The following is a 15,752-nucleotide window of genomic DNA, read 5'->3' on the forward strand; positions in this document are numbered from 1 at the left end:
AATATATTATACTATTATTATACATTCATACTAATATAGCCTAATTTTATTCAGTAGCAACAAAGTGTAGAAATTTCTGTAGCTCGGTAATACCACACACTTCAAGAACTGTATACCTGATTTCTGAATTAATAGCATACATTTTATCTCTACATAAATTCATCTTTGTTATTTTTGGTGATTTTTAAATGTATCATTGAGTGTGACGAAATATCATAGATTGTCCCTTGTCACAAAAGGCCTGTTTCGGTAGGCCCCACCCCAATACTGTGCTGACAATGGACATGGGGATTTCTAGTACTCCAGTTAAAATTGCACTCCCAATTTTAAAGGAGGGTTGGAGTAATTTCACTGCTCCTAATAGAATTCACCTCCTCTCCAGATACTAAATCATACTTCTAGAGAGACTTTTACTCCACTAGTTCAGAAGTGGTGGCGGGGTTTTTTGCCTTCAGAATGCAGCAGATTACAAGTGTCAGGTATTTTCTAACAAGACCTTTAATCTCATCGCTATTCAAATTACATAAACTGGACACTGTTATACAACCAATATTACTCAGCATATTTTTCAGGAACAGAATATAAATGTTTCCAACAATCACATCAAGTTGTTCATATCTATGTTTGTCAAGAGGCGCTGCTTCTTTTTAATTTATGTTTATGAGATCACATCCCCCAAGCCTCTTTGTGACAGTGTGTGCATGTGTGCGCCCACACACGTCCTTTAGTACATGAGACTTATAACAGGCTAAGGAAGAAATTTTGTGGGAGCATCTTGCTAAAACGTGGGCAACGTGTCGCTGCTGGTTTCAGGCAAAACTCCTCAATGACATCAGTAGAGATTAATTACATCAACAGGAGTTTTTCTTGAGAAAGGAGAGGACTGGGCACAACATACTTTTTCCACAACAATGATCACATATGAATGTAAAAGCTTTTCAAGACAAATATAAGACACACAGGTACATTTTTAGATATAGTGCATTTCATATTTCATGTGGAATTAACTCTCAAAAATTATCCCATTTAAGCATGGAATTCTGTGTGGGATCAAGGCCTAACTGTAAACCTTGAGAAGACCCATTGGATTTCAATGAGAATAATCACATATTTACTGTTAAGCAAGTATATGTGCACAATCAGGGTCTTCCTAAGGTTCAATTAAATGTATTTATCATTCATGACCAATTCACTCAGCCATCTGCATCCACATTATTCTGGGGGAAAAAATGTGGAAACTATACACTAAATACTACAATGAATTACCAGTTTCTCAAGGCTCCACTAAAATATGTAGAGAATGTATTCTTATGCCTAAATCTAGATTAAGTGAGAGGGTTACCATACTTGACCTATATATTGCAAGGTGAGGGAGAACAGGTTGATTCTCCAGGTAGAATGACTTGGTATGCACATATTATTGACAGCATTAAAAATATCAATGAACACAGGCTATGACAAAATGTAGGTAAAGAGATAGAGCACTAATAGCCGTTTTGTCTGATTTTTAGGAATGCTGAGCACCTGCAGTTTCCATTGGCCTCTACACGGGAGTTGCAGATTCTTAGCACCTATGAAAAATACGTGATTTATGTTTGCTAGCCGATGTAAAAACAATTTTACAAAATACCTGTGACAAGGGTATTTATGTTCCTGTAACACTGTTCTCTTATTTGGGTTAGACTAATAGATGTTTAGCAAACCACAGAAGGTGAATACACAAGCAGAGTAATGTCATAATATACACAATTATACATTTTTAAATGTTACTGCACTTTGATTTTGATTTACTTACATTCTCTACTCCTTTGGTCTTTCCATCACACAGTAAATTTCAAAAATATAAATGATCAAGAGGAAAGGTTATTTTAGACATGCAGTCATTGGAAGCTGCTCATCCAACACATACAGCTTTATTCTCAAGGTCAGTGCTGAATTCTTTCAGTTGCTTAATCATATACACCATGAAACAGTAATGAGAATTCTGCAGTGTTGGATGACCCACTACAGATGTAGTAGATTAAAAGGCGCTAATCCCTACTGATTCCATATTCCTCCCTGGGTTCAGCAGAAAAGAGCATTCTTAAAGTAGGAAACCTTTAAAAAAAATCAGTGTTGGATTGCTTAAATAAAATCCTGTGTACTGAGAAATGTCTGGTTTTGATGAAGCTGATATAGAAATGAACCAAATAAATAATACAATGCATTTCTCCTATATGAAAATGTTTGCAGTTTCCAGCGAAAAGTGCAACCTGCAGTTGTGCAAAATGTGTGTTTGCTCTTGAAATATAAAATGATAGAGAAAACAAATTAGTAGTTGTTTTTACATAAGAACATACAAAACAGTGACATTTTAAATTTTAACATTTTTTTCTGTAATTTCCAGGATGACAAACTCCAGTACTGACAAGATAATTTATATTCATTCTAAAAATTTATTTTTTAGTAAGGGGAATAATGCATCAAATTGTGCTATTAAGGTTCTTTAGCAGTCACAATTGTAATGAATAGCTTGTACTGTAAACATTCAATTCTAACTGATTATTTTTCATCTCAAAAGATAATTATTATAAGGCTCTGCACAAAACTGCATACCATTTAATATAATAAAAGAGAAAATATTTGTATACATACATTCATATATAAAACCTATTTACTATATAATCATGAGTATTATTGTCATTAACATGAAACTTTTGGGGAAGCTATAGGAACTTTTTCCTTTTTAAATTTACTCTTTATTCATTCCTATGTTTGAAAAAGAAGTCAACAGTAAATAAATAAATACATAATAAAGTACCTTCAAGTTATATTACAAGAAAAGATTCTTCCTATCTGATTTTATATAAAGTGGCATCTAAAGCAAACCCTTTAAAAATGTGTGTCCACTTTCTCTACTGTAAAAACATAAATGTATTGTGGCTGGCAGGATGATACAGATAAAATAGACAGGGTGCATTAAAAAAAATTAAGAGCCAAGAAATCAGATACGTTCAAATCAGCCTTCAAACCTACTCCAGCAGCAGGGATAAATAATTTAATAAACTCAACTTCATATTCTTTTTCTTTCTCTAACGCAATAAACAGATATTAAAAAAATAAAAGTTTACATTCATGAATAGTTGTGTGTAGAATCACAACTATTATATAAGAAGAGATACAAAGAAATATCAATATAAGCACTTAACATATGTGCTTGTACATTCTAGCTAACCTATACTTTTTTTCCACATGAAAGAACAGTATTGCTGAAATTTATGATCTGGCAACTGAAATTTTCAAATTAGGTTTACTGAAACACAGAATCCCTGTATTCACACATTTTTCAACACAATTGGGCTTTTTGGCTAATAAGACTGCGTAAGCAATACATTTTGAAATGTCTAAATGTAAAATGCGTTTCCAGCAGATGTGGTAGTAGTGGGTAGACCTAAGTAATTAGGAAAACATACCTAGAAAACAGTAATTTGGGAAAACTTACCTCTCTTTATTTCATAGGCCTCCAACTCCTAACATCACAAATGATCAATCATCATTTTAATGAGATGATTTTAATCTCACTCTTCATTATCTCTAAAAATAAAACTGAGTGACAGAAAAACCTACTCTATAGTTTTATAATTTACTAAAACCATTTTAAATATAGGATTGCAAAGTGAATAAACTCAGATAAATGCTCAGAAGACATTCCTAAAATGAACAGATTTTACCAGGCCAACAATTAAGGGGTTCATTCCTTCATTCATGGATAAAACTTTAAACTGGTGCAATGAAATTAATGGCAGGCTTTAATAATAAACACAACCTATGTAACATTCAATGTTATGTTTTTACATATTTGCAATAATCACCAAAATGTAACTACTAAACATAATTATGTAAATTGCTCACTTGCTTTTAGGTAAACCTTTACATTTTATTTTAAAACTTTTGATTCAGGAAAGATACAACCTTAATTTTTTTAACAGATTGTACTAAATAATTAGCAAATTAGCACACTGGCTGAAAGTTCAAGAAATTATTTTGTTTTTAGAAATGGCAAAAATCGCTCTCTCTCTCAAATATAACTTTAATTTAATTGAATTAGTTGGCAGATGAACTAAATTAAATGGAAGGACTTTGGAGTTTGTGTCATCTCCCCAGAAAGCGGCAGTTACCATGACAAGGATGGAGGAAAACACATGCCTTTGTCTGAAGTGTTTAACTTTCGGTTTTAAACAATGATGATGTCTAAACTCCACCGGAAGGATTTATTTTTTAATTGTGTGGAAACAGAGTCAAACAAAAACGAAGTCAATTATTTTTACATTTTCAATGTCTAAAAGATGTCACTGTGTCCCATGCCAGCCAGGATTAATATTTTGGGGCAGCTACTTAGTAACAGTGATAACAGATCTGCCTGTTCTTTTGTGCTGGTTATTGTCAGATCCAGATGCCCAATGGGGGAACGAGATGGAGTAAAAAACAATTCAGCAAGTTCATTTTTCTTACTAAGGAAATCGCCGGGAGCTGACTTCACTTTGTCGGAATAGGTCGACTTGGCCTACAAATTTCCCTGCAGCTTCGCACAGGGCTTTTCCCCCCGCAAGTACCAGAGACGGTTAAAGAGCACTCAAATGCACCAAAAAAAGCCTGCCTACGGTTTCACTTCGGACCTGCTCCCCCTCCGATTCAAGGCAGATTGGCCACCGCCCTCAACGGAGCTGGATCGGGCCTTTGGAAGCAATTAGGCAGAATGGAGCGTCTGGGAATCTCCCCCACCCCCAAGCATGTCTGTGCCTGTTCCCGCTGCAGCCTCTGTTCACAAGAAACTCTCCTCGGAACCGATGGGGGTTGACCTGAGCGAGGTGGGTAGGATGGGGTCCTCCATCCGTGCAGCCGGGTCCACCTGGCCACATGTGGATTGTATAGCCAATACACATGGGGGTAGGGATTGCGGCACATGCAGCGCTTGCATTACCCTTACTGTGCATAAAGACCTCAGGCTTCTTCGTAATAGCGGGGTGTTCTCTCTCCCCCACACACAGCTACGAGTTACATTGGCGCATTAAAGTTGAAACTCTACATATTAGTGGAGGGGCTAGTAGCGCCGAGGGGAGAGGCGAATACACAACCACCGCCACCAGGATGCGAACAGGGGGGCACTAAACATAATCGCAGCAGGAGGCAGCGATGATCAGAAAGCATCTTCTGCCCCCCGAATTAGGCCAGGGCATGTACCAGTGTTTGGGGAGGGCAGAGGGACGACCGCGTGTGTGGAGACGAGGAGCGATACATTGGTTTGTGATGTGAGGGATGAACTGGGGGCAGCTGAACGACCCATTCCCTGGGCTGCAGTAGGCAGCAGCTCCGCTCCCGCCTCCTCCACTTGCAGAATGAGCTGCGCGCCCCCCTCCCAGGCCACAGAGCCGCAGCAGCGTCAGGCTCTCGGACCCGGGAGAGTGGCCTCTTGGGGATTTCTTATTTTCAAAGCGCAGTTGTTGAGAGAGCACCGGGGCAAAGCATTCTGCTCCCAAGCTATATGGCTAAAACTGGAAATAATACCCAGCCCGCTCAGCAGACGGTCAGAGCCTGCCTGCTCACCAGCCCGGTTTTCGTCCCCTGGACATGACACTTTGGATGAAGTGAAGAAAGCTGAAGAATATGGAAAGTAGCCATCCCTTATAAAAATAGCAAGAACGTGCTGCGGGCACATTAGGATGCGATTGAGAAGGGGAAAGCCACTTAAGGGTGAGCTGATGTCTGCAGTTACTGGGATAGGAGTCTAAAGACAACCCCGGTTTCATTTTATTCGTGCGTAGAAAGTTACAGACGCCCACCAAATTCTTCATCTGGATTAATAGTCCCCGAAATACAGGAGCGTCTGCACTAACGCTACATCGAGCAAGCAAAGTACAAAATGAACTCTTCTACACCTTTGATACAAACTTTGCCGCATTAATAGGTTAGTGACGGGAAAACGTTAATGGCACGTAAGACATCTCTCTGCAAGACGATAGATGTTTCTTAGAAAATAATTTCAAGGGCCAGTAAATTTAAAAATTAAGAATCTGAGTAATAAATTACAATTTCTTAAAGACACTAGAGGAAAAAGCGTGTGCTATAAATATAAACCTTGTTTCTTCTTAAAGGAAAGCACGGAAGATGCTGCGAAATATGTTTGTCGTTCCAATATTTGCAAACAGGAGGACCGATTACTGAAACTTAAGATACTAAAGAAGAAATTTGTTTAATTCTATATCACACACTCGAAAACCCAAACTGGCAGATTACTTGTCTACCAGCATGTCTGCACTCGCTAATGTCCCTCCCGTGTGCACATTTATTAAAACACAGCTTGCAAATAGAGTTCACATTAAAATAGACTGTCCAGATAAGGGGATGAATAGATATTTATTTTGCAACGATGTCCAGAAAGGCATCTGAACATATATGGCGTTGCAATATACTGGAGACATATCCAATATAAAAATGAAGCTAAGCACTAATAAATAAGATTTACACTAAGTATCTGCTACTTCTGAGACGGAATATGAAAATAAACTGTTAGATGCGTTTAGCAAGATTTCCTTCATACGTTACAAATATATATTTAAAAAAACAGGCAGAGAGAATGCAATATCTGCATAACCTTAAAATCGATTATACCCCGTCAGAACATGCTTTAAAACAATTTAATTAGCGGGTGCTGTGTAATATTTTATTCCTGCAAACACTACATTGCCGAGAATCTATGGCCTTATACACTGGCCAATTCATGAGAGGAAATCTTCTGACCTGCAATTACAGACAACTATCAGGAGAAAAGGACACCATGATTTGTCGCCAAGAGCGAATTAATGAATTTACGTATCTGTTCTTTAAAGAGTAAAGCCCCGTATATAGCTCACTAGTTGATGGATGTCCATTAATACACCTGCATTCACATTTCAGCCTTAAGGAGACAAACAGAGATTTAGTGCAGAACACCACAGTTTTGCCAAGTCCTTTCAAAACATCAATACACTTCAAGTTACACCAAAAAGCCAGAGATTCTTCTTGATTTCCAAATGTATAGGTGGCTTGGGTGGTTTTCTGCCAGCAGCCGCCTACCTTTAGTTGGTGTGTACATATATACATGTATATATAGCCAAGAGACGGATTAATTAGCCGGGTTTGAGCTGAAGGAGGCTGCAGTGACGAGACCAGTGGCGATTGGCCGCCCGCCTGCCTGGCCCTGCCTTTATAATTTCCACACGAGAGCATCTGGGCTCTTATACTAACCAACAGCCAGCTTCTCCTTACACACACACACACCGACACCCTGCACTTTTTCCACCATCTGATTAACAACCCTGCACCCACACAGTGATTTCTACAGGAAAACATAAATACACACGAAGAGGGTTTATTATTTTGACTACTGGAAGCCTTGCTGTGTCTCAGTTCAACTTTTGTTTTTATTGCTGCTGGGGAAGTGCCGATCTCAATGCTTTGCTCTCACTCAATGATCCTTTAAAAAAAAGAAAGGAAAGAAAAATATCGCTCCCCCCTTCGAGGCGGCTGATCTCAAAAGGCAGGAAGAGAGCATCTGAGCAGCAGTTGCCACCGCGTATTTTGAAAGACATTTGTTACGTTTCAGAGCGCTGCAGCCTGTTTCCCCTCTGAAGTTGGCTCCAGCCTTAGCAGCCGCATTGGATCCCACAGCTTATTGCGAGACTCCGGTATACAATCCGGATCTCTGCCCCAATATGATCGCGGCCCAGGCCAAGCTGGTGTATCATCTGAATAAATACTACAACGAGAAATGCCAAGCCAGGAAAGCCGCCATCGCCAAAACTATCCGAGAAGTCTGCAAAGTGGTTTCGGACGTACTAAAGGAAGTGGAGGTGCAGGAGCCCCGTTTCATCAGCTCTTTGAACGAGATGGACAACCGCTATGAGGGCTTGGAGGTCATTTCTCCCACAGAGTTTGAGGTGGTCCTTTATCTGAACCAAATGGGAGTTTTCAACTTTGTGGACGACGGCTCTTTGCCGGGCTGCGCCGTGTTAAAGTTAAGCGATGGGCGCAAGAGGAGCATGTCCCTTTGGGTGGAGTTCATCACGGCATCCGGTTACCTTTCTGCTCGCAAAATCCGGTCCAGATTTCAGACTCTGGTGGCCCAAGCCGTGGATAAATGCAGTTACAGAGATGTGGTAAAGATGGTGGCTGACACGAGTGAAGTGAAACTGAGAATCAGAGATAGATATGTCGTGCAGATCACTCCGGCTTTTAAATGCACAGGGATCTGGCCAAGGAGTGCTGCCCACTGGCCACTTCCCCACATCCCCTGGCCGGGACCCAACAGGGTAGCAGAGGTCAAAGCTGAAGGATTCAACCTTTTATCCAAGGAGTGTCACTCTCTAGCAGGCAAGCAGAGTTCAGCCGAGAGCGATGCCTGGGTGTTGCAGTTCGCAGAAGCGGAGAACAGACTGCAGATGGGCGGCTGCAGAAAGAAATGCCTCTCTATCCTCAAAACCTTACGGGATCGTCATCTGGAACTGCCGGGACAACCCCTGAATAATTATCACATGAAGACTCTGGTTTCATACGAGTGTGAAAAGCATCCCCGTGAATCGGACTGGGACGAGTCTTGCCTGGGCGACCGGCTCAACGGGATTTTACTGCAACTCATCTCCTGCCTTCAGTGCAGGAGGTGCCCACATTACTTCTTGCCCAACTTAGACCTGTTTCAGGGAAAACCTCATTCAGCCCTGGAAAATGCAGCCAAACAAACTTGGCGACTGGCTAGGGAAATACTCACCAACCCGAAAAGTTTGGAAAAACTTTAGAGGACAATTAAAATATGGGCCTAACCGATTAGTCTTCTGATTTTCAGATAAAGCTTAAACTTCCTGTTCGAAAAGTCAAATATTTCCACTTGAGAATGCTGATATTATTCTCTTTAAAAGGAATATTGCTTAGGCTCTTCACACACACAGACACACACACACTCACAACAACAAACACTATGACATGTCTTCATCACAGTTTTGAAATTCCCCCTGAAAAATGTATCTTAACACCCGGAAACAAATTCGGCTGTAATTTAACATGATTGTGACCATTCTGCCTAGAAACGGCACCAATGGATTATAACAAAAACCCGGTATTTTTATGTAAATCCCTCTGTGAGTAAAAGCTATTTGGATATGCCATCTGAACAAAACCCTAATGTACATTTTAATTTGTATCAAATATTGTGATCTCACATTGTCTTTGAAATTGTGGATGTTGGTGTTTTGTGATTTGGTGAACAGAAGTTAAATTGCCATTTCGGATACTTCAGGACATTTTCTGCTAAAGAAGATACCATTTAAAAAGGTAGATTTTATCATGGTACTTTTGTTAACTGTCTTTTGAAGTGTCTGAACTTGAAAGTTTACATTTTTCGTTTCATATATATTGCTTGTTCTATTTCTAACATTCCATAAATATACTTGAAATGTTATTTAAATATATTCAAAAGAAATTTGGATTCTGCTTATATAATAACGCTTGAATATTGGAATTATATATTTGAAAAATGCACTTGAAATACACTGGATAATGACTTTTTGTGATTTAGATTTTAATTTCTGTTGCTGATTTTATTTAATTACAAGCTAATAAATGAAGTAAAATAAATATTGTTAAGCGTTTCAAAACTGCATCAAGTTTTCTATTTGAAAATCAGGCCAATGTAATGTTTTGCAAATCATAAGGGAGCAGCCCTTTTCCTACTGACTAGTTTTGTAGGAGAAGAAAATGTTGGTATATCATATGCACCACAATTTCGTGTGGTAATTAACAGAGCAACACTTTCTACAGGCATCAGAAAATAAATTTACTTTTGAAAGATTCACTGTACTGTACTAGGTTAATGTTTCTGCATGGTTTTGAACAGTACTGAGGAAACAAAACATAGCACTGAAGCAAAGGCTACTGAATGAGCAATGAGTCTGAGTCCTGACAAAAATCAATATTTTGGAGCAAGTAGTAATAAAGAAGAAAGCAGAATTTACAGGTGAAGGGGTCAAGCCAGTAGCAATAAAATGAAGAACAATATAACTTCCGACCTACAAATCCACTATGGATGTAACAAGATTGCAAGTTGCATCTGTAGAAATCAACTCCCTGTGTTCAGAGGGTATTCAGAGAGAATAGCATGTGCACACCCATAAAACTGTAAGTGATCACAAATTGTCTGGTCATATTCCAGCATATGATTATTCAGAACATATATTTCCTTGAAGTATTTTAAGATTAAAATACAAAATAATATACACCAAAAATAGCAACGTATATAATTTACTTAGTATTTTAATAGTCAACAAGTGCTGAACTAGGCAAATTGCCGATATAATGTCCAGTTGTAAGAACTCATAGTGGGCAGGTATTAGTGAAACCGTTACAATGGCTATTGCGCAAGAATCTTTTTTTATTTAGTCCTACGAGCACGTTCCTCAATGTCAGACATTATTCCTCAATAGAAAACCCACTTTATTAAAACACGTTTTCAAAAGTGATAACTGCATTTTTAAAAAGTTATCATTGGAAATCATTTACAGTGAAGGTCTTTTTGAAAGAAACAATATTGGAGTGACTTTAAAAGTATCTCCTATTTTTTCTCCCCTACTTAAGAAACTTGTAAAATTGTTTTGTGAATGTATAGAGAATAAAAAGCAATATTAATAAGTATAAACTACATGTCAGAACGGTGACCTATAGATCTCTATAACAATCCCCCACCACATGTATGCTCGACTTTAAAAAAAATCGGATTCAAATTTTTATTCTCAACGCTAATACAGGTCAAATATATGTAAATCGTTCTTAAACTGATTGGATCTACTTCTCTTGCAGCTGTCAACGTGTTTCGTAATATTAAACAATGCAAAAAATTAGATATTTCCCAAGAATCAGCTCTTGTGCTCAGGCCCACGATAGCCATTTTCTTTCTCAGAAAGAGACTATTAATTTCAGTATTTGAACAGATAACATGTATTAAAACATGCAGCATTTTCCTATTTGGAAACTAACGTTCTTGAAATAAAGGGATTCTATAAAATCCACTACAAGAGAAAAGCCCATCACTGTGTCTTAGGGGACCGCAGTCTGGGACCGCTGTTACCTCAAGGGATTTCAGAGCAATTGGCTTAACTGCTAAATCTGCCCATGTTCATACAAAGGCATTCAGAGAAAGATTGTTAAAAATGTGCACGCTGTAAGTAATAGAGGATTTGCCGTCATTAATACATTTCGCTTTTTAATAAAACACAGTAAAAGCCCACAGGAGTAAGAGGCGTTGGGGGGGGGGGGAGGGACCTTCCGCACCCTAGGATGTGCGTTCCGATTATGTTCTCTGGGCAGTGTTTAACATATAAATCGCGTTCAGACAATGCAGACGGTAAACACACCCAGCCCACGAGGAAACGCACTCTACTCACTTTGGGGTCAATCTTCTTGAAGGCCGGATCATCCTCATCCACCTCGAAGTAGATTTCCGTGGTGGTGATGGAGAGGGTACCTTTGGCCACTACCACAGGGGCGATGAGCTGTGCCGGCGTACTGAGAACCACCGGGCCTGCAAGACAAGGGCAGGGGCGTCAGGCCGTAGCAACTGCAGCCGGCCCTCCCCCATTCCTTACTGAATGCAGGCACCCAACAATCCGCCTAATAAAGTCCATTTGTAAGTTGCTTTATGTCTTTCTTGCCAGTGCTCACCACTCTGCTCTCTCCTGAATAGTCTGACAAGAGTTTGTGAGCTGTAGGGTGAGACTCCGAGATGAATCAATGACCAAAATTCAGGGGGGGCTAGAATGAAAAATTACTGCCCTCAGAAGCGGGTTCCTTCTCCTTTCGTGACCCTCTTATTCCTGATTAACGCTAACACTGTTTAGATACAGGAGGTTGCAAGTAGCAGTGACACGTTACATATAGTTCTCAATAAACAGGGTCAGCCGGTTCAGGCGAAGGGAGTCCCAAAAGCTCATAGTTTCCACAAAGTCTGGGGATTCATCTCTAGCTATCTGCGCTTCCCTGGGAAAAGCAAATACAGGCGTCTGTACTTTTATAGAAGCCGAAAACATTCCCTTTCATTAGTGTTAACTCCGAGTCTACAGCTTAAAACAGAAGACATCACAAAAGAAAAACAAATAGCCACACGTGATGTCTCCAAAAGCAGCACCCAACCTTTTATACCTTTCCAGCAAGATTATTTCAATGTCTCATCGCTAAGAACTTTAAAAATAATGTTACCAAAACATTTTACACAAAATATAATTCTTTGCGAGCCGTGTGTGTATTGAGGAATGGGGGTGGGGTAATTTGTATTCTAACTGCCAGCCTTTACGGCGCACTGTGGGAGGTTTTAATTTTAGGAAATCATTTCTGCTTTAATACAAAGAGGCACTGATCTTTAATCCGAATTCAGTAAATCTGCGTTAAACTGCTAATGTGATTTAGGAAGCTCACTTATTTTAAACAAAAATAGATTAAATATAACATTCTCTTACAGTTCACAACTAACTTGCAGGGGAAATCTATATCTAGACACATGAGGTATAAGTAATAAAGGCTTACTCGACATTTTGGAAACTCAGTGAAACCAAGATATTTTATAGATACCCCTTTTAAAAGCTATTCATTTCAATGTAAAAAAAAAAAAAGATCCTGGTCATATTTATGCAGTTAAAATGTTCTGTACAAAAATCGGGATAGCGTGCAAGTGACCACCAGCCTGCTGTATTTCCAATTGCAATCCCCAGGCACTGACTAGACTCGCTGGGGTGAGTGGTGTTTCGGCACACTGGCACGGACAGGACAAGCTTTGGGCTTGCTCTGCACAACAGCACCAAGGCTAACAGGCACCGGTAAAATCTTCTCCTCCCACAATAGTTGACATACACACACACACACTTACAATCAGATGGTGTAGGCAACACTTCACATTACTCACTTAGCTCAACTTAGTCGTGTATCAACGCATCTAACTGTCAGGTGAAACACCCAATTTGAGACTGTATTGCACAATGTATTGTCATTTCCTTTGCAAAATAAACGAAGGGGAAGGCACGGATTATTGTGTGTACAAGAGGGAATCTAAAACTCACTGTTTCCCTGACAGCTTTCAGCAGCCCAGTGTGGCAGGCTAGATAATATTGATACAAACTCTAGTTTTTCTTCATTTTATTGTTTTCTATCTCCTAATAAAGCAGTGTAGCCTCTTGACTCCAGTCAGCTGATGTGAATCACATGCCGCGGGTTTGCTTTGCTCATGTTCCCTTTTAGCCTCCATCTTCTCTCCGTTATTCTGCTGTGGGAGCCGAGCCCAGCCGAGCCGCGCCGCGCCGCTCCGCTAGGAAACCTGGCCTCTCTGCAAAGGGCAGGGTGATCGATCTGCAACGGCGCTTTAAAGGCTCATCAATCTTAATCTAGGTTGCTCAAGTAATTATGCCCGATTCTGTTGTACGATTACAAGTGGATTTGGGTTTCTATTCCCTAGGCTCCTCTTCTTTGTGTTTATAGAAGGCGGATCTATCTATACGGACAGCAGCTCCCTGCCCTGCAGAACCACTTGCCCTCTTAAACAGACCATTCCCACCCCTCTTTTAACCCTTACCCAACAGTACCACCAGAGCAGCCGTGTTGCCCTCCCTACTCATTATGCTATACACACAGCAATGGGTTTACGGGCCTTTGTGCTAAAAGAAAACTGCGTTAAGATGATGCATATTGGAAACAACTTGATATTCTATCATTTTAAGGAGGCGTTAGTGGGCCTTACTGAATCCCAGAAGGAAGATCATCTGTTTAATCCAATTACCTCTCTTTCCCTGGTGTTATGTGAATAAAATAAAAACAAAGTTACTAGTATTTAATGGTCAAAAGGCCAAAGCCTATAACAAGAAATCTATAAGGACAATAGGCGAACATCGTGAGTAGATTCCTACGGGTACGTGTGTGACTGTGTGAGAGTGTACACACACACACACACACACACTCTCTCTCTCTCTTTCATATCCTGGTGCTACAAGGCAGGAGGGGTTCACTTCCAAGACTGTGATTTAACTCAGGGATCAGTGAATTTCAGATTTTTTTTCCAGAGAAAGACTCAGAGCTCCTTAAATGATAACGTGATTTTGACCCAAAAATAGTGCAGCTGTATTCAAACGACATTCTACATTTGTAGAAACGTAATACAAGTGAGCTATGCAAATACTGTTACGAATAACCGTTATTGTACTTTCTAAGGAAAACGGGTCATTTTTATTAAATATTTTTCCTTCCAAAGAAAGGATGAGGGCTTCCTCTGAATAAGGTGTAAGGGATTTCTTATTTTGTTACAGGGAAAATAGATTTTAAAATTCCTGCAGCCGTCTCTCCTCCCTCCCCCCGAAGACGACACAAAATGAAATATTCAGTCTTATTAGTGTGTCATTTTTACACTAGTCCTTTGGAAATCTTCAATTACAACTTCCAATTCCATAGCACGTTTAAGGAGCACTGAGTCTTTTTGTTGTAGCCTTCAGGGAGCAAACCAGCCACTGAGAGAATACGAAATTAATCCACTACAGCTATAGAGAGAGAGGATTATGTTTTAATCCCCTTTGGGACAGTCTCTGGATTTTAAGGATCCGATATTAAAATGTTTACATAAGGCATAATCAAAATACTGCAGATTTTCCATATGGTACCCAGTTATCTGGAAGCTTTGGGTTTTTCCAAAACACAACCGACCATCTAGTGAAACAATAGCCCGACACACCTGACGCCAGAGTTTGATGGGCTCATTCCGTTTTGGAGAGATAACGAGTTACAGATACCAATCGAACCCAGTAACCTTTGGGATTGGAGAACTGTGCTTTTGGTTTGGAAGCAAATATTCATTTCAAGCACAGTCATAGTAATAAAAACGCGCATAGTAATGAACCCTCCCAGGATATACCAGTATGATATGTGGGGTATTAGGAAGCAGTTACAAAAGTGAATATTGCTAAATATTGCTCCTAATGCATGTTAAACTGCAACTAAAAATACGATGCTCCCACCTGAGCTCTAGAAAAACGGGAACTGTTTTCCTGCACTGTTTCACTATACAATTTGAGGATTGTTTATGGGTTGACAGGCCACTACGCCCTGTTACCGCTAGAAAGGCAGAAAAAAAAAAAAAAAAAAAGAACAGTGGAAACGCTTGTCAGGAATTTGGATGCTTAAAAGGACGGAGAATATTTTTTCAAGTATAATTTAGTTGAACATTTCCAACCATTTTGAAGTAGACCGGGGGCCAACAGTGTAACGGAGGAAACGCAACGAACACTTACAGTTAAGAATTCACTTTAGATCCACAGGTTTTTTAATCGGCTCACGTGTAGGACTTTCCGCCTTGTGTGTCCCCTGTGGTAGGGCACGTGTGATTTACATTTCTAAAACAAACGATGTAGCGAATATACACTTTTAAAAAGTAATATTTGTTTTTCAAAAGTAAATACTTGTGGGATTGGGCGCTTCCACTGAAAACGCAGAAATCAGTATCTGTTTTTTCCCTTCGTTAACATTTTGATATCCAGGGAGTTGGTTTCTTGTATTATAAGGCTGGAAAGAAGGTCAATGCAAATGAAAAGTTTTACGAGCTGAGGGATAGCTTACAATTTACAAAAACAACATCGATAAAATTACTTCTCTGGAATCTGGCCTTTTATGAAAGCCCAACAAGAGTAACATTGTGAAATATTATCTTAAAGATTTCAGCT

General features: G+C 39.5%; 2 protein-coding genes across 4 annotated transcripts in view; one reads left to right on the forward strand and one right to left on the reverse strand.

Annotated features, from left to right (window-relative positions):
• NBEA (neurobeachin) overlaps window positions 1-15,752 on the reverse strand; it is an 817,568-nt gene that overhangs the window by 239,538 nt on the left and 562,278 nt on the right. For all 3 annotated transcript variants that reach the window (XM_054015304.1, XM_054015305.1, XM_054015303.1), the window contains exon 41: window positions 11,448-11,584. In XM_054015304.1, coding sequence (XP_053871279.1) covers window positions 11,448-11,584 — 137 coding nt within the window. The remainder of the gene's footprint in view (window positions 1-11,447; window positions 11,585-15,752) is intronic.
• Window positions 7,216-9,821, forward strand: MAB21L1 (mab-21 like 1). Its single transcript, XM_054015306.1, has one exon. It carries the CDS (start codon window positions 7,731-7,733, stop codon window positions 8,808-8,810), a length of 1,080 nt encoding a protein of 359 aa, XP_053871281.1. The 5' UTR covers window positions 7,216-7,730; the 3' UTR covers window positions 8,811-9,821.

The sequence above is a fragment of the Malaclemys terrapin genome, chromosome 1 (assembly GCF_027887155.1).
Source record: "Malaclemys terrapin pileata isolate rMalTer1 chromosome 1, rMalTer1.hap1, whole genome shotgun sequence".
NCBI classification, from domain to species: Eukaryota; Metazoa; Chordata; order Testudines; family Emydidae; genus Malaclemys; species Malaclemys terrapin.